This window comes from Phoca vitulina, unplaced genomic scaffold (assembly GCF_004348235.1).
Source record: "Phoca vitulina isolate PV1807 unplaced genomic scaffold, GSC_HSeal_1.0 scaffold28, whole genome shotgun sequence".
NCBI lineage: Eukaryota > Metazoa > Chordata > Mammalia > Carnivora > Phocidae > Phoca > Phoca vitulina.
In genome coordinates this window covers 1,393,123-1,410,967 of record NW_022589731.1, presented here as the reverse complement: position 1 = coordinate 1,410,967, position 17,845 = coordinate 1,393,123, and the positions used below count along the sequence as shown (strand labels likewise).

Below are 17,845 nucleotides of genomic sequence, written 5' to 3'. Positions count from 1 at the left end.
ACACGTACACGTATTAAATTGTTGAATCAGTAGTCCTAGAAATGGAATCACTGAGCACTGACACCCTGGCAGCAACAAGCACAGCCAGCAGCAGCCCGATCTAAATTTCTAAATTTCATTCTCCACTAAAAGGAACCAGGCCCACTGGGAAAATGGCTGGTTCCGAGGCTGTAGCAGGAAAGGTACAAGATGACTGGGGCGCCTGGGTGGCTCAGTCGTTAAGCTTAAGCGTCTGCCTTCTGCTCAGGTCATGATCCCGGGGTGCTGGGATCGAGCCCCGCATCGGGCTCCCTGCTCAGCGGGAAGCCTGCTTCTCCTCTCCCACTCCCCGATTGTGTTCCCTCTCTCGCCGTCTCTCTCTGTCAAATAAAAAAATAAAAAAAATCTAAAAGGAAAGGAAAGGTACAAGATGAGCCCGGAACAACTTGTGCCAAAAAATAAAGGATGGCTCAAATATGTCAAACAAAGGAGCCAGCTGGAAGGGACTTCCACTGGCCTAATCAGGGACAATTGAAGCATCAAAACAATCACAGTAACGGATTATTACCTACTGAATAAAATAACCTCTATTAAGTACATACTAACACTAACTAAACAAATATGAAAGGAAAGCTCTTACTCATAGCAGGAGGAATAATGAGGTCAGAAAATCCATCTCCAATCAGTAATAATTGATTCCAGTGAGAATCATTCATGGATACTAAAACTAATGAGTAAAAGTTTGATGAGAAACAGGCTGTTTATATAGTTTTGAAGTATGCTCCAAGATTTTTTTTTTTAAAGCGCACCAGCAGGGGGAGAGGAGCAGAGAGAGAGGGAGAAGTAGACTCCCCACTGAGCAGGGAGCCCAACATGGCTCCATCCCAGGACCCCAGGATCATGACCTGAGCCGAAGGCAGATGCTTAACCAATTGAGCCAGCCAGGCAGCCCCCAAGAAGATACTTATTAATTACAAAGAAAAAAAGAGTATCCTAGATTCCCTAGAATCACAGGGAAAACTGACCACACTTGAAGCCCACTGCAGCGGTCCCTCTCGAATAAAGTCTTTTTCACCATCTTTAATGAGTGTCTTGAAAACTTTTTCTTTAACAAAGACAAGTTGACATCATGTGCTTTCTGATATATTAAACTGAGAAAACACAACATCAGTTCAGCAGTAATGCATAATCATGAGGAAACATCAGATAAATGTAAACAGACAACCATAGTAGTCTTTATTGTTCAAAAATGTTGATGTCATAAAAGACAAAGGAAGGCTGAGAAGCTGTTTCAGGTCAAAGGAGACTAAGAGACATGAAAACTAAATGCAATGCATGAAAGTTGTTATGAAGGACATTAATGGGACAAGTAGCAAGATTTGAATAAAGACTGTAGATTAGAGAAAGCAACGTGGCAAAAGGTTAACAGTTGGTGAATCTGTAAGAAGGGTAAGCAAGAGTTCTTTGCACTATTCTGCAGACTTTTTTGTAAGTTTAAAGTAATTTCTAACTAAAAATAAAAACCAATAAGTAGGGGCACCTGGGTGGCTCAGTCGGTTAAGCATCTGCCTTCAGCTCAGGTCCTAATCTTGGGGTCCTGGGATCAAGCCCTGCATCGGGCTCCCTGCTCAGTGGGGAGTCTGCTTGAGATTCTCTCACCCTCTGCCCCTCGCTGCTGCTTATGCTCTCTCTCCCTCTCTCTCTCAAATAAATAAATAAATAAATAAAATCTTAAAAAGAAAAAACAGTAATAAGTAAATTGAATCTGTGGGTCAAAAAGTAGTAAATGTGCTACATAGCTATGTCTATGTGTTACATTTTAATCTTGGACAATTGTCTGCATGCCAGTAAGTCTCCTCAAATCCTTTTTTGAAACAAGGCAGGTTTCAACTGAATCCTGAGTCCCATATCACATAAGGTGTGTTCTGTATCTCTTTCCTTCTCTATCCTCTCGGGTTCAGACCTTGAAGTCTCTTAACTTCCTCCATTGCTGAGAATCTGCATTCCTCACAGACATTTCTCCCCAAGGCTTCTACTTATGCCCTAGAAATGCCCATAGCCTGCACACCAGTTGACCCCCAGCCCCAGTGAGGGAAGAGGGCCCCTGATTACAGGCTTTCTGAAGGAAGTATAGCCACTCAGCTCAGTTCAGCATGCTGCCATGCACATCCTTCCAAACCCCAGTGCTTGCTCCAGGCCCTGTGGATGTAAGGGAGCCCTGCAGGGAGCCTAGATGCCTCCTTCTTTGATCTTTTATTTGAACTTAAGCCTTAGAAGCTTAGAACTCATAAAACATCTCGGCTGCCAGGGACTTTGCTGTTCACCTGGTCCAATCCCCTCAATTTACGTTATGCTGGGAATCCAAGGCCAGAGAGAAGGAGTGACTCACCCAAGGTTATACAGTCGGTGGGAATCCAGAACTCCTAGATCTCAGCAGGGCTTGGGCTACCAAACTCTGGTCCTGATGGCCTCCTCCTGGTCTTGCCCCAGCCTTACCTGACCCTGGCAACTGGTCTGGAACCCTTCACTCAATAAACCATGGCTGACTAATTTTAAGCCTTATCCTACCTCCCAACGGGGTAGCTCACATTCTACTTAAGGGAATATAATAAGAATCATAATAAATTCACACACTTAACTGAGAACTTACTGTGTGCAGATACTGTGCTAAAGCCCTGAACAGAAGAAACTATCAACTCATTTAATTTACACAAAACTTTTATGTCCATATAATTATTTTTTTCTACTTACAGATGAGCAAACTGAGGCCTATAGGGGTGAACAGCTTACTCAAGGTCACACATGGAGAATGCACCTGGGATCTGACTCTACCTTAACTTCTAGGCCAAACTGCTTCTTCATACATTAGACACACTCAGCAAAATGCAAGGAACATTTACTGAACAGTTACTATGTGCAAAACGCTGGACTAGACACTATGGGGCTCATGAATGAGCCCCTCTAGAGAGGAGTATGGAGGATTTGCAGGAGATCATCTGCACTGCTGGGAAGTTGAGGGACGCTTCTTGGAAGAAGCATCTGAGACTTTGAAGGATGTATAGGATCCCAACAGATAGTGATGGGGAGGAGGTGTCCCAGGAAGAACTGAGGAGGGTTCAGCATGAGTAAAGGCATGGCAGCAGGAGCAGGGGGCAACGGGGTTTCATTAGAGGACAGGTTATGACCAGGGAGCAATGGACTCTCGTGCTTGAAAGCGAAGTGGAGGCCATACTGTGAAAGACTTTAATGACAAAGTAAGGAGTTTGGAGAAGCCATTGAGGTCTTTGAGCAGAAGGGTAGTAGTCCAAGTTGAAGTTATTAAAAGATGTGGACAGTGCCTGGAGGAGCGCCTGGCTGGGATGCTGAGAGCCTGAGCCAGCAGCTTCCCCACGACCTCTCTATCGATGGTATAGCACAGCCGGGCACCAGAACTGAGTCCCTAGGCTGTTTGCTCAAGCTCACAGCCTATGGAATTCAGTTCTCAGAGCCAGGTGGCCAACGTTCTCCCAGCCTTGATTCTGCCCTCCTGTGCTCTCTTCTGTGAATTCCTCCCATTCCCACAGTGGGTCAGATGAGGAACCTGGGATCTCAAGATTCCTCCTATCCCAGAGAGGGTCTGAGCTTAGAGCTAAAAAACAGGGCCCATACCCGGGGAAAGGAGCAAGGGTTCTCTGAACTCCCAACAGGATTGATGCAGGATATGAAGGGAGGGGGTTCAGGGCCATGGCAGGGATTCTATGAGTACTGTGGAATCATTTCTTGCCCAGATGTGCTCCTGGTGGGGCCAGATGTGGAGAGGTACTCCAGGAGGAGTTGGGGCTGGGGCAGAGCCAGAATATGTGCACAGAGAAGGGCATCTCTTGGGAAACTGGAAGGCTTCCTGCGCCAGAGGGGACCCCTAAAATATGGATCCCCAAAAGTTCCAGCTCCCTGAAAATCTCCCCACCAAAACTGAAGATCTGAGATACCTGGGATAGGTAGGCGAGAGGAAGAGAAATCTTTCCCTGAAACACACTTTCACTTCTGGAGAGTTAAGCAGAGGGATGGGGGCTATTCCCCTTCTCCAGGTAGAGCTGCTGCCTGTCCCTGGAGAGGGAAAGGCAAGCCTGCAAGCTCAGGAGCCGCCCTACCCCCGCCCTGCTTGAGTTGTGAGCAAGGGCCCACACTTACCATGAAGCCTCCTCTCTTGCTCTTGGGACTGGATCTGCAGTGATGCTCTTAGAGAATGCTCCTTAAATAGGGCTCCCTCCCTGCCCCAGCCAACTCCCACCCCCGCCCCATCCTGGCTCTTCTGAGAAAGGAGGAAGGTGTGGGAGGGCTGGGCACCTTGCCCAGAGAGCCCTTTCTGACCTCAATCAAGAGCAGGGACCCCCTCCTTTCTCCCCATCCTTTTGAAGTGTCCCCTTCCTTGCTCAGTCTCTGAGTCCCTCCCACCCCTTGAGACCAGCCAGATGGGCTTTATCTCTGCTCTTAATGTCTGGGAAATCTGCCCTTTATGCCTATTTCAAGCCCAGTTCCTCATTCTGAGGTCGGATGATGGGGAATTGTGCTAGGGGAAGCTTCGGCATAGGCTTCTAGCTTTTCCCTTCAGCTGAGGGGACCTAGGCTGCAAAACTCACTTGAGGGAATGGGAAGAGACGAGTCATCATGCCACCTTCTTTCACCCTATGTGGCTTCCAGCAGCACCCAAAGGGCAGGTGGAATCTGGTCCCAATTTGGGGATGGAGAGACAGACCTGAGGGGACAAAAAAATCAGAGGCTTAAGGTCTGGCCAGCTATGGAATGCCAAGCAGGACAAGTGTTCTCCAGAGCTCCTATCTTACAGTTTGTGTGTGTCCTTGTGTCTGTGGAAGTCCCTTTCCTCAGCCCACCCTCTATCCTCTGACCCCAGAACCAAACTCCTGCTGCACAGAGTTGGGACCCTTCAGGATTTGAGCTAGGAATCAAGGGGCTCCCCCTAAGAGGTCTTTCCCATCATCCTCCCAAAGCTCAGGAATTTCTTTCTGATGATATCTAGCTACATCCAACTGCCAGCCAAGAAACAGGCCAGAGGGGAGAAGGGAAAGGCACAGGGACGGCTACAGGGATCTCAGGCCAGAACTAGGGACAGCTCTACTGAGAAAACCTGAAAGTTGCCGTATTGGGGGTGGTAGGGAGAGAAGAGTCATCAGCATTATGCAATGAAGGCGGGGATGGGGCTGGGGGAAGGGAGGGATGGCCAATCTTTAAAGGACTGGCAGAGGCCTGGGGCTGATGGAGCTACCCATTACCGCCCTTCCCAGGGGCCAGCCTAGCCAAAGTTCAAAGTGGCTGTCACCCCACCTCTCATTAACCCTAGCAGCGCCAGGCTGGCAGCGGCAGTATTTTTATGGGAGACGCGATGCCCAAAGTGCTCCCTCCTTCCTCCCTCCCCTTTCCTGCCCCGACTCCCCAACAGTGAACATCTTGCTCTTTGAGGCTAGAGGGTCCTGGTTGGGGGGAGCTGGGAGCCTCCAGCAAGGGACAGAGCTGGAAGAGGGAGAGTGATCCCTCTTTTCTCCATATTTTGGAACTGCCTCAGCCCTTAGGGGAGAAGAGAGGATGGGACTTTCTACCTTGGACCATGAGCTCCTGAGGACAGTGACAGTCTCTGAGTACCCAGCCCCTTATGAGGTGACTAGCCCTGAAGGGGCTCATTCCTGCTGATTGGGGATGGGCTAGCTCACCCTTGGAGGGAACTCTTTCCTTCATGACCCCTTACGGGACTCCTGGGAAGGGATGGCTGTAGGTTTCCCCACAGGGTAGCACCAGGAGCAGAAAGAAGCTGAGGCCTTGATGGGTCCTAGGGTTCAGTTGTCCTATCCTAAATGAGAAGTCCTGCCAACATGGGCATGAAGGCCCTGGGAGTAGGCATGGCCTTTAGACTGTCCTGGATCTGGGCTCAGGTTGATACTCACCCAGAACACCTGCGCCCTGCTTCCCCCATCCAAACCAGGCTCCACCGTCCCAAGATCCAGACCCTGTAACCCACCCTAATCTTGGGGGAGACATCGCTGTTAAGGGAAGGCAAAGGGGACAGATATGGTGGGGAAGGAAGTCATCACCTAAGAGCTGACTGGGTGACGGATCTTGAACCTAGACTGGACATAAAGGGGGAGAGACACAGGGATCTGGGAAGAACACCAGGTTCTGGGTGTAGGGGCCACCAGATCCAATCAGGGATCCAAGTCTGTGGAAAGACGGTAGAGACAAGGAGAGGGGAGGAAGCTATAAGATTTGGGGGCGGAGATTTTAGGGCAAGGAAGGCGGACAGGAAGACACTGGGTGGGGTCGAAAGGTTCTCGGTCTTTCGCAGTTGACAAGGAACTAGGCGGGGATGCAGTCAGCCGTTGAGACTCCACCCACTGGCGGGACCTCCCCGCCTAATTCCTCCCAACCCGCAACAAAAATGGCCTCCGCGGGAGCCTGTGCAAAACCCTGAGACAAATGGGCATGGGCGCAGAAGCCCCGCCCAGTTGTGGGCACTTGCCCTTCTCAAAAATGGCTACCGCGGCGCTTCTGAAAGGGAACCGCTCTGGGCCTCGCCTTTGATCTCGTTGGTGGGTCTGGGGGATGAGAGCTGCACCGCGCGGGACAAGTCGCCGGCGGCGCCCGACGGAGCAGGTGATTTCCCCTCCGGCCCCCGGCCCAGGGCTGGGAGAGTCGCGGAGAACACTGACCCAGGGTGCCCGTCCTGTGTGTTCCCCCACGGTACTCCCTGGGGCCCATCGGCCCCCCCATCTCTGGTTCTCGCCGTGGCCTGTTATCAAGGCATATCCCAGCTTACTCAGGCCTCCCTAGTCCTGTGTCCCCACGGCTGCAACCGCATTCCGGTGCCCTCGGGCCCACTATTCCGGACCCTTATGGGTACCCCACTAGCTTGTTTAAGGAGCTCCTGCTTCAGGGGTGGACCATCATCACAGTCCCACTTCCTGTGCACCCCACTATCCCCGTTTGTGCTTCGGTCTGACTTTGGGTGCCGGAATCCCTTGTAGCCCTCAGTGTCCTTGGCGCCTCTAAGACTTGACTTGGGGGTCAGGGGACAACCATGTCCTCTGGAACCTGCGTTATGGGACTAGGGCCCCAGGAGCTGGGCTTCATAGTGACTGAGAAACCAGCGAAGACCTCCGTGCTAGACCCTCTGAGTGCCCACACTGCTTCCCAGGACTCCTCCCACATGGCCTTCTGCTTTCTCTCCACCTTAAGCAGCTCCCCACCCCAAGGGAACAGCATGGTTCTCCTTCCCCCAGTCTCACTTAAATTTGTCCAGGGGATCTGTATTGAGCATCTGGAGTCCAGGCTTGTGCCTGGTCCTGGGGATGCTCTCAGGCCAGCTGGGGGCAGTGAGGATGGGACACTCAGGGTTGGCTTCAGGGAGAAAGTGAGTCCCGCAGAATGAGAGGCAGAGGGAAAGACGTTCTGAGTGGGGAAAACGGAGTAAGCAAAGATTCTGGGGTAGGCAGGAGGGCCAGCCAGGCAGGACAGGAGGATCAGAACATGGGCTGGGGGCCACATCATTTGCTTCATAAGAGGTAGTGTAGCGTAGTGGTTAACAGGGTTCTGGAGCCAGACTGCTTGGATGTAAATGTGCCATTAACTTACTGTGTGACCTTGGGCAAGTTACTTAACCTCTCAGTGTCTCCATTTCCTTTTGGGCAAAATGGGATAGTATAATATTATTAGTATCTATATTTTAGGGTTATTGTGAGGATTAGGTAAGTTAATATGGGTAAAGTGCACAGAACTATTATTACCATCATCAGAGGTATTTAAACAGGACTTATGACAGGATGACGATCACATTTCATGGATGCTACTAACCAGTGAGCCCTGATTTGGAGCCCTCAGGAAGTAATGGAGTTCTGTGGACTACATCCAGAATTTTAAAAGTCTCATGAAAATCATGTTCTTACCCTGGAGAAGGCTGGCTGCTTAGGCTACAGCTTCCCCAACTCGGGGACTGTGGAGGAGAAATATTAGAGAAGCCTCTGGGCAGGAAAACAATGCTGAGGAAGGCTAGGGGGATGGAGAAGGGTGAAAGAAAGAAGTGGCAAGCTTTAAAGGCTGGGTAAAGTTTGGTCAGCCCCAGAACAGGAGAAGGGAGGGTGTTGCCTCAGGAGACAAGCTAGAGCAAAAGCTTAGGGGAGGAAGACATTCTTTGGGGGCACAGTGAAGAGTTTCCCAGTAACAACTCCTTGCCCCTCAGACCCTGATCAGAAACCCAGAGGCATCAGACACATCCCTGAGCACTTCTTCCCTAGAAACTAGACTTTCTTGCAGCAGCCTTTGTCCCAGCAGAGGTTGCCAGGCAACTGACAGCAGCCAGGATTTGATGTAACCCAGGGTCGGTGTAGCTCTCTGTATGGGGCTGACCTCTTGGGGGAACCACGTAATGGTGTCTGGCATGCATGGTGTGAGCAGTTCTGCTCTCCAGGGCCCATGCTAGGCTACGGCTTCTCAGTCTTGCTGTCCAAAGTGATCCCTGTGCTGTCACAGCAACACTATGTTACTACTTAGGGGACCCAGGAACTGTAAGCATAGATCGTAGCTCTGTCTCAACCGGCTTGAAAGTCTTGAGATTTTTCCCCCCCCATCCCGTGGAATATACACTCAACTAGGCGACCTGGATTTAAATCTTAACTACTACAGTCCAGCCAAGTGACATTGGGCAAAGCATTAAACTCACTGAGCTTCAGTTCCGTCATTTGTAAAGCGGGGGCAGTAACTCTTTATTGAGTGTCCCACTTCACAGGATACCGAGCATATGCTGATGAGTAAGCCAGGAGTATAGTCCCTGCCCTCATGAAACAGCTGGAAGAAACATTAAACATTGCCCAAATAATTATTTAATTAGAGCTATGAAGGATACTGTGAAATAAGGGAAAGTGCAGTCTGCAATGAGGGTGTAAGATGGTGGGGACCAAAGCAGTTCTCGAGGGTCAGGGGCAGCATCCCGTGAGGAAGAAAATTTTAAACTGAGACCCGACAGGTAAGAAGGTGTTAGACAAGTGAAGGGGTGGAGGTGGAAGGCTGTCCAGGCAGAGGAAGCAGCTGTGCAAAGGCTCTTGCCATGAAAAGGCTTGAATGTTGGCAAACTGGAAGAAAGCCAGGGTGGAGGGGAGTGATCCAGGAAGGGTGTGGTACACGGTGAGGCTGGAGAGATGTACACAGGGGGAAAGCCCTCAACTGAAGGCCACAGAAGGAATCTGGGCTAATCAGAAGGGAAGGGGGACATCACTGATAGATTTTTGGTAGGAAAAACAGGATTTTTGTACAGATCACACAACTGTGATCTGTGTAAGAATAGATTTGGAGGGAAGGATGGTAGTAGGGGTAAGGGTTAGGAGACTCTGGCAGGGAAGGCAAGAGGTGGAGCAGAATGGGAGGAGAGATGGAGAGACGCACGTGTTGAGAGGCGTGAGAGGTGATGGTCAGGGCTTGGCGACTGGATGTGGGAAAGACTGGAAGGGGTAGGATGGTGTGAGGATCATTCCCAGACTTGTGGCAAGAGCAGCTGGGTGCGTGAACATGCATTTACTGATGACAGCCTTGGAGGAGCAAAGGACTTAGGAGAATGTCAGTCTGGGACTTGTTAAGTCACCTACATAGAGGTGTCAGAGAGGGAGATGTGCAAACCTGTAGGTCCGCGGAGGGGACTGGGCTAGAGGACCGGCATTTGAGGATCGGTGACATAGAGTTGGTTCATAAAGATGTGGGCCCAGACAAGGTCTTCTAGAGAGAGGGGATGCAGAGGAAGGAGAGAGGAGGAACAGCTGTGAGCCTGAGCCTTCTTGCCAGCAGAGGAGAGGGGGACAGAGAAGGGAGCCCAGGAAGGAATGGCCAGAGAAGGAGGAGAGTAATGCCTCAGAAACCAACATTGATGCTGCTTGAAAGGGCAAATATTAGGTGAAAACTATAAGAAATAGCCTTTTCTTTCTTTTCCTTCACTCCTTCTTTCTCTCCCTCCCTCCTTTCCTGCCTCCCTCCCTCCCTGTAGATCCAAAACAGGGAGTACTGGCAAGCTTATATGGTTCAACCTAATTAAACCAAAACCGGAAAAAGTAACTCATGGCCTTGGATTGAGCAATTTTGGTAGATGTTGGAGCAGAAGCCAGATGAGCCAGGGAGAATGGATGGAAAGGAGATAATAAGGGAATAGAATTGAGAGGATTGGATTGGCTGAGTGCAGCAGATGGGGTTGAGAGGGGGTAAAATCAAGGGTAATTCCTAAGTTTCAGGTTTGGCAGCTGAGTGAGTGAATGGTTGGGTCAGCCAGTGAAATAGGAGGGGGGATATATACCGATCATGAGAATACTGTAAGTGTGGGGTAGGTGGAATTTGAGATACCTCTGAGTCTTCTGAGTGGGAAGAGCTGACATTTGGACCTGTGGAGCCAGTCATTATCATCTATGTGTTCCTGACTCCCACATATGGACTGTTGGGAGTCAAAAACATGTAGATGGGAATGAAATGAGTCAATGAGTATTTATTGAGCATCTACTAAGTGCAAGCATTTTTCTAGGTGCTAGGGTTACACCAATGAATAAGACAAAGACCCCTGCATTGTGGAGCTTATAGTCTAGGAGGGAGGTCAGACAATAGGCAAATAAACATAAAATAACATTAAGCTGTAGTAGATGCTGTATAGAAAATAAAGCAGGGCAAGGGACTAGGGAGTAGGAGGAATACTCCCTATTTTTGGTAGGTTAGTCAGGGAAGGTCTCTCTCAGAAGGCAACATATGAGCAGAGCTCCGGAGGAGGTGAGGGGATGAACCATGTAGATACATGCGGGAGATAGGTAGGAAGAAGCTGGGGAAGTTTGAGGACCAACAAGGAGGCTGGTGAGGCAGGAGTGGAGTGAGTGATGAGGTTGGAGAGGTGGGCAAAGGCCAGATTTTTGTAGGGCTCCATAGGCTTTGGGAAGGAGGATGGAAAGTCCTTTGTAGATAACCCCAAGCTGCTGGATTGGGCAGGAAGAGAGAATTCCTGAAAGACTTCCCCTTCCCTCAGAGCCCCATAGCCAGAAAAGCCCCTTTGTGCAGTGGGTGGGTGGCCCATTCTGGCTGGGGGAAGGCTGTGCTTGGTCCTGAGGTCTGCTCCTTGGGGGGGCTAGACAATGGGCCCCTTGTAGTTGGACTTGAGGGCCAAGTGGCCCTCTCAACGATGGGATTCCTCAGCCAGGAGGCATGTGACCCCAAGACCTTGGCTTCTTGCCAGAGGGTCTGGGCCTGCTGCTGGGGAATGGGGTGGCGAGATGGGGAGAGGTCGGGGGAAGGGCGAGGGAAACCACTGTGGAGCCCTGTCTCAGGCTGAAGGAGGTGGAGAGATGGGCAGGGAGGGGGCTGTAGCTCTGCTTGAGGGAGCGGGGAGGGCTGCCGAGCTGGAAACTGGACAACATCAACAAATGGTTTCCACAGCAGGGTAGGAGGGAGGGGCTGGCCGCCCCTGGGCCTAGTGGGTAGGGGCAGGCAGAAGAGGGCCTGACAAACCTACATCTTCTGTCCCTTCAGAAGAGAGAGCATGGAGCTGGAGAGGATTGTCAGTGCAGCCCTCCTTGCCTTTGTCCAGACGCACCTCCCAGAGGCTGACCTCAGGTAGAAGCAGCTCTTCTAGAAGGGTCATGCTAGGGTCAGGGTCGGAGCTGCTGGGCAGCACTCTGGGCCCTGGCCCATGGAAAGACGGGGTGGGAAGCCCTCAGCTTTAATCCTGAGGTGGGGGAGGGCTGATTATGATCTGCTGGTATGGCCTTACATCTTAACCTGTCCCTGTCACCTTGCTGGACAGATGGGAAACACAAAGCTCTGTGGGAGGGTGGGATACTTTCTGGCTTCAAGGCTTGAAGTCTGGCTCATGGACCCAGTGAAGCCGAGGGCTTGAGTCTCAGGCTAGGTCGGGTTGCTGGAGGTATCCAGTGTCCTACCCAGGGCTTGTCCTGTCCCTTTCCTGCAGCGGCTTGGATGAGGTCATCTTCTCCTATGTGCTCGGGGTCCTGGAGGATCTGGGCCCCTCAGGGCCATCAGAGGAGAACTTCGATATGGAGGCCTTCACTGAGATGATGGAGGCCTATGTGCCTGGCTTTGCCCACATTCCAAGGTGGGATCTGGCTGGGGCAAAGAGGGAGTGGAGGACTGGCCGATGGTGGAGGGTGGGCAGAGTTGTCCTCTTACCACCGTCCTGTTTTTTTCAGGGGTACAATAGGGGACATGATGCAGAAGCTCTCAGGGCAGTTGAGTGGTGCCAGGAACAAAGGTGAGTTTGGGGACTGGGCACTTGGATGACTCAATACCCCCATCCCCTAAAGCCCTGGCAAACCTGATGCTCTCTCTGCTTCCTTAAGAGAACCTGCAACCACAGAGCTCTGAGGTCCAAGGTCAGGTGCCCATCTCCCCAGAGCCCCTGCAGCAGCCTGAAAAGCTCAAAGAAGAGACCAGGGCTTCTCCTACTGCTGCTGGAGACACCCAGGATGAGGTACTGCTAGAGGAGGGTACTGGTGAGAGAATTAGGGATCAGGAAAGAAGGAAGTACTGCTTCTTGTCAACATCTCTGCCCACAGGCAGCTGGTGCTGAGGAGGAGCTGCTGCCAGGGGTGGATGTTCTCCTGGAGGTGTTCCCTTCCTGTTCAGTGGAGCAGGCCCAGTGGGTGCTGGCCAAAGCTCGGGGAGACTTGGAAGAAGCTGTGCAGATGCTTGTCGAGGGGAAGGAAGAGGGGCCTCCAGCCTGGGACGGCCCCAACCAGGTATCCTCTGCTAGACATCCCCCTCAACCCAAATAGCCTCAGCCACGTTCCACCTTAGTGTTAAGCGCCTGCCCCTAGCCTATCCCTGTCTGCTTCTGCTGGTGCCCTAGGGTTTAGACTAGGCTTCCCTTCTCTGCAGGACCTGCCCAGGCGCCTCAGAGGCCCCCAAAAGGATGAACTGAAGTCCTTCATCCTGCAGAAGTGAGTCTGGGCTGGGCTGGGCTAGACCCTTAGAGGGTCTTCCCAGAGTGGCAGGAGCTTCACCCAGCCAGTTTTTGGCAGGTACATGATGGTGGATAGCGCAGAGGATCAGAAGATTCACCGGCCCATGGCTCCCAGGGAGGTGAGAGGGTTATGGCTGCTGGAGGTGTGGAGTGGGTGGGATGTCTCCTGGCTTCTGCTGCTCACTGCCCAATTGCCTGACAGGCCCCCAAGAAGCTGATCCGATACATCGACAACCAGGTAGTAAGCACCAAAGGGGAGCGATTCAAAGATGTGCGGAACCCTGAGGCCGAGGAGATGAAGGCCACATACATCAACCTCAAGCCAGCCAGAAAGTACCGCTTCCACTAAGGCATTCGCCAGACTCTGCCGGAGCCTTCTAGGCTCAGATCCCAGAGGGATGCAGGAGCCCTACACCCCCACACAGGGCCCGCCCAAACTCCTGTCCCCCTTCTCCATCCTGCTCTCTACTTCCTTGCCCCACAGTGTTGACCTCCTCTTGGAGCTGCCCACGGGCACAGTAAAGGTGGCCCCAGGAAGGTGTGAGTGCATTCTGGTCATTTCTGCTCAGAATTGGGGTATTGTGTCTGTCTGACCTCTCTCCCAACTTCATATCCCTTATCTCCAACAGGGCAGCAGCACCAGGCAAGAGGGGGTAAAAAGCTCTTTATTTGAAGCTCCAGGGTGGGGCAGGGCATCCACCTCTAACCAGAGGCCCCCACAGTCCAGTTTCCCTACAGTTCATAGGCAGGCCCCGCCACACAGTCCAGCTGTGCCCCATCGGCAGGCAGGTCAGACCTGCAGGTTGACAAAGGGTGCAAAGCCTGCCATGTCCTGCAGCAGCACCAGAGCCTGATGCAGCGGCGGCTCCACGTCGATGTCCACGCCGCGCTTCCGCAAGCGGCTCAGGCTGGGCTCGGCCACATGGTGGCAGTGCCGCACCCGCAGCGAGCGCAGCGCCGGGCAGTACTCGGCCAACGTCCTGGGGGAGGAGCCGGGTGAGGCTAGGGGCCAGAAGCCGCTACGCCCACGGTGGGGGAGCCAGCAAAGCCCCTGTCTCCCTCAAACTCAGAGCATTCTTTTTCCCTCCATAAACGAGGGAGGGAGCCCGGATGGAGTCATACATTCAATGTCTCCAGTGAACCAGGGACTTCCTCCTGTCTCTTAAAGGGGGAAACTGCTCCTCAGCTCCGCCCAGGATTTCAAGGTTTTCCCCTTGTTGAAGAAAAGCCAGAAACTTGACTGTATGTGAAATCTGCCAATGTGTAAATACTGGTTCAAAAAAGTTTTTTTTTTTAACTATGGGCTCTATGGTCTAGGCAATCCTAGAGGCCTTTCCTGGTCTGAACGGGGGTGCCGTGGTATCCAGACACCCCCGTTCTGCCCTGCGACAGCTACAGCCCGCCCCTAACCCAGAGGCTAAGTAAGTGATTGCCCTTTTCCCAACCCACCGATCCCATGCCCAGGCACCTGACGCCGTCGCTTCCGACGCGGAGGCAGCCGGTTAGGTCGAGGTGCTCGAGTTCCGGGCAGTTCCGAGCCAACTCCTGGACTGCGGCGTCCCCCACGTTGGCGTTGACTGCCAGCGAGAGGCTGCGGAGGCCCGCGCCGCGCCTCTGCGCCAGGTATACGATGGCCTCATCCTTGAGCTGACGGCAGGCGGTGAGGTCCAGCTCCTCAAGGGCCGGACAGCGGTCGGCGAGGCCGCGCAGCGCCAGGCCGTCTACCCAGTCACAGTGCGCGAGGGAAAGGCGCTGCAGGCGGGGGCAGCCCTCCGCCAGCGCCCCCAGCGCGCGGCGGCTCAGTTGCCCGCAGCCGGCCAGCGCCACGCTCCGCAGCTGCGGATTCCGCGTCAGCACCGGCACCAGATCCTCGTCCGACAACCATTCGTGACACGGCGCCAGCGCCAGCTCCTGCAGCCCCTCAGCGTCCCGCAGCAGCCAGGCCAAAGCGGCCCGCGGGATCTGCGGACCCACCTGCGGGCAGGGAGGCACCTCGACTCTCAGCTGGTCCCGGGGGCGGGACGGGCGCTGCCTCTCCGCCCCTGAAGAGTTCTTTCCCGTCAGCAACCCGCCCTCGGGGTTTGCCACCTGCCCTCCCGGGGGAGACCCCAAGCGCCTTCTGAGTTGATACCCGGCCCTCGCCCTTTGAGAGTACTTCCCGCGGGGTCCGGCAGGGTAGACAGGGGCTGGGGGCTGGGCTGGAGGCGGGGCGGGGGCGGTACCCAGACGGGGCGAGGCTCTGGCCCCCGGCTCACCTGAGCGGCGTCGAAGCGGCGCAGCCCCGCCAGGTGCAGCTGCACTAGCGCCCGGAAAGCCCGGCTGACGCGCTGCAGCCGGAGCAGCTGGCGTAGCGGCACCCGGCTCAGGACATGTGGGAGCAGCACGTCTTCCCAAGGCAGGTCCAGGAGCCTGCGGGTAAAGGGGCGGTGGCGTCCCCGGGCCGCTGTCACCTACGAGTCCGCCTCCGTTATGCTTCTGCGCCCCGGCTCGTAAGAGCGGTCCCCAGACCCGGCCCAGTTCGGCTCCCCTCCCCCAGGTCCTTCTTCTCTTTCTCGGCCCCTCCCGTCCTCGGTACCTGACGGCTCCGGGCTCTTGCTCCCCTCCGGACGGCTCCATCGGTGGCTCCATCGGCTGCCTATTGCGCGTGCGCAGTAAGGTCTTCTTGCTTTGGCCTTGGAGAGGCCTCAGCGAACCCGCCTCCTTGGGCTGTAGAGACAGACCGATTCAATCGAGTGCGGTCTCACTGAGGATCCTATCTGAAAGCGTTCCGGATGGATCTCGAAACTGAGGGCGGAACAGACTGGTGGTGTAACATCAGACCTCGCCTTCTCGGCTACAGGGCTTGAAAACTGAAGCTGGAGAACGCAATGGTGCAGCAGAGACTGGCTCTTTTTTCGTCTTGGGCCAGTGGCCGCCTCTGAGTGAAGTGGTGATGGGAGGAGCAGGCAAAGCCAAACGCAGAAGGGGCGGAGCCAAGACTCCAAGGTTCTGGGCCTACTCTTTGCCCTCTGGTCACGTTTAGCGACTTGGAAAAATGGGGAGAAACTATCCAGGCTTACTGTCTGGCACATAGTAGGTGCCCAGTAATTGCTGAATGAATTAAATGGGCGAAGCTAGAATTTTTTTTCCTTCATCAAGCAAACTTGCCCAAACCTCTTGTTCCTGGTTAGTTATGAAGTACAGAGCTGTCCAGCCCCTTCCACTCCCGGACGATTTGGAATGGATTTGCACCTCGAGGGGAGAGACAGAGGGGGCGCTAAGAAGGATTATCTCTCCACTTGGGTCCCTATCTTTTCCCCAGGAGGTCTAGAGTCCTGAGAAGAATGAGTGCTCAGCTCAGCCCACCAGGAGTACCGCTTCTCCGTTGACCTGGGGATTTAGTTGTGGGGTTTGGGGCTGGGCCCGCCCTGGGGCAGTGATGTCCCAGAACTCTAGACTCAGACTTTGGGCCGCCCTCTCACCGCGTCCGCAGTTCCTGGTTCCAGGGTCCGCTCCGGGGAATCCCCGGAGCAGTGCTTTCCCCATCATCCATTGGTGGGGAGGGTGTGAAGGACGCTGAGGGCTACTCCTGTCGCCGAGAGCTGCCCCCTAGCAGGGCTGCGCTCTCCCTTCGTGCAGCCGCTTCATCTCCCTCTGCATAACGAAAACTGCTTCCCATCCATTATTTCATCAGGGCTTCGGGCACTTCTGCAAGGTGAGCAGCTCTGTGCTCTTACTCCATTTTAAAAGATGGAACCGAAGCCCTAGAGAGGACGCGCCTTGTCCAGGGTCAAGCGAGTCGCGATTGAGAATTCAGGCATCCTAGTTTTCCCAGAATCCCTTCCACCCTCCCCCACCCCCAATGCAGCAAGAAGGGAGAAGCCAGCAACGGGGAAGGACCAAAGAGGGTTATCTTGGGTGAGGGATTTGCTTCCTCTTCCTTAGCCTGCTTGGGGAGGGGGTAGATGGGAGGACCGACCTCCGCTAAGATAGAGCCTTGTAGGCGCGCACCACCTCGGGACGCGCGCCTCCTCCTCCTCCCTGCTTTGTTCGCGCCTCTGCGCCTGCGCAGTGCGACAAATCTGGCGCTGTCCCCTTCAGCACCACGCGGAGCCCGCGCCGCCCCTCCCCGCGGTGAGCCCCGCGCGCCCCCGCCGCGCAAGTCCTCGCGCCCCCTGACTGCCCGAACAGGCCCCTTCTTCATTCCGAGGTCACCACCTGCATGCCCTGGCGTTCCCAAGGAGAGCAGTTGCCATAGTAACTCTGGCAGTGCTTTCCTAAAATAGCTGGGCCCCCTTCTACCTTGGCCAAGGGCACAAGGGTTGCCTGCTTCCCACTTCCTCCACTCCCGGCATCATCCCGTCTAACCATTTACCCTCAGATAGCCAGGACACCTAACTCAGGCAGCAAGGAAGTTCCTTCTAAAGTCTGACTAACATCCCTCCTGCTGCATCCTGGGCGAGTGGTCAGGGTTGGGTCTCCTGGGTCCGAAACGTAGAACCCCTTAGGGCTTGAGGCACTGTTTCCTAGATCTCTCTCCCATAAGTTGATGGTCTCTTGGATTTAGGGGGCGGGTCCGGTCTACACCCATTCGGTGTGCTTGGCGCGGCCGCGTGCTCGTGGGGGCGGGAGCGCGTGTGGCATGTAACAGGTCATGTGGCAACCTCCTAGGGACACGCGTGGGGTCTGGAGCGGGACACGCGAGTGCAGCTGGGTCTGGCGTGTGGCTCAGGGGGCGGTGGAGGAAAGGGATCAGGACACGATTGGGGTGGGGCACGTGAGGGTCTTGGGAACAGAACCAGGGGTTCCATACATCCTCCCCCTCGTCAAGGGCGGGTCTCAGGTTGGCGGGAGAGCCCAGCGGGGACCTAGCGTCGAGAAGGGGGGCCAGCCTCCGGGGCTCAGGGC

The 17,845-nt window shown here is 54.1% G+C and overlaps 2 protein-coding genes across 3 annotated transcripts; one reads left to right on the top strand and one right to left on the bottom strand.

The window, feature by feature from the left end:
* Positions 1-6,475: 6,475 nt before the first annotated feature.
* CUEDC2 (CUE domain containing 2) lies at positions 6,476-13,504 on the top strand. Its single transcript, XM_032423187.1, has 9 exons — positions 6,476-6,621; positions 11,509-11,592; positions 11,948-12,091; positions 12,186-12,247; positions 12,336-12,466; positions 12,552-12,734; positions 12,874-12,935; positions 13,017-13,077; positions 13,161-13,504. The coding sequence occupies exons 2-9, from the start codon at positions 11,519-11,521 to the stop codon at positions 13,305-13,307; spliced, it is 864 nt and encodes a 287-aa protein (XP_032279078.1). The 5' UTR covers positions 6,476-6,621; positions 11,509-11,518; the 3' UTR covers positions 13,308-13,504.
* Positions 13,505-13,593: 89 nt separating this feature from the next.
* On the bottom strand, positions 13,594-17,771 carry FBXL15 (F-box and leucine rich repeat protein 15). 2 transcript variants are annotated; one of them, XM_032423185.1, is made up of 5 exons: positions 15,779-17,771; positions 15,534-15,664; positions 15,214-15,367; positions 14,427-14,932; positions 13,594-13,938 (listed from the first exon to the last, which is right to left on the bottom strand). In XM_032423185.1, the coding sequence occupies exons 2-5, from the start codon at positions 15,584-15,586 to the stop codon at positions 13,749-13,751; spliced, it is 903 nt and encodes a 300-aa protein (XP_032279076.1). In that variant the 5' UTR covers positions 15,587-15,664; positions 15,779-17,771; the 3' UTR covers positions 13,594-13,748. The 2 variants fall into 2 exon arrangements, with proteins under 2 accessions (XP_032279076.1, XP_032279077.1); XM_032423186.1 differs by having other exon boundaries at positions 16,420-17,771.
* Between the last annotated feature and the right edge of the window lie 74 nt (positions 17,772-17,845).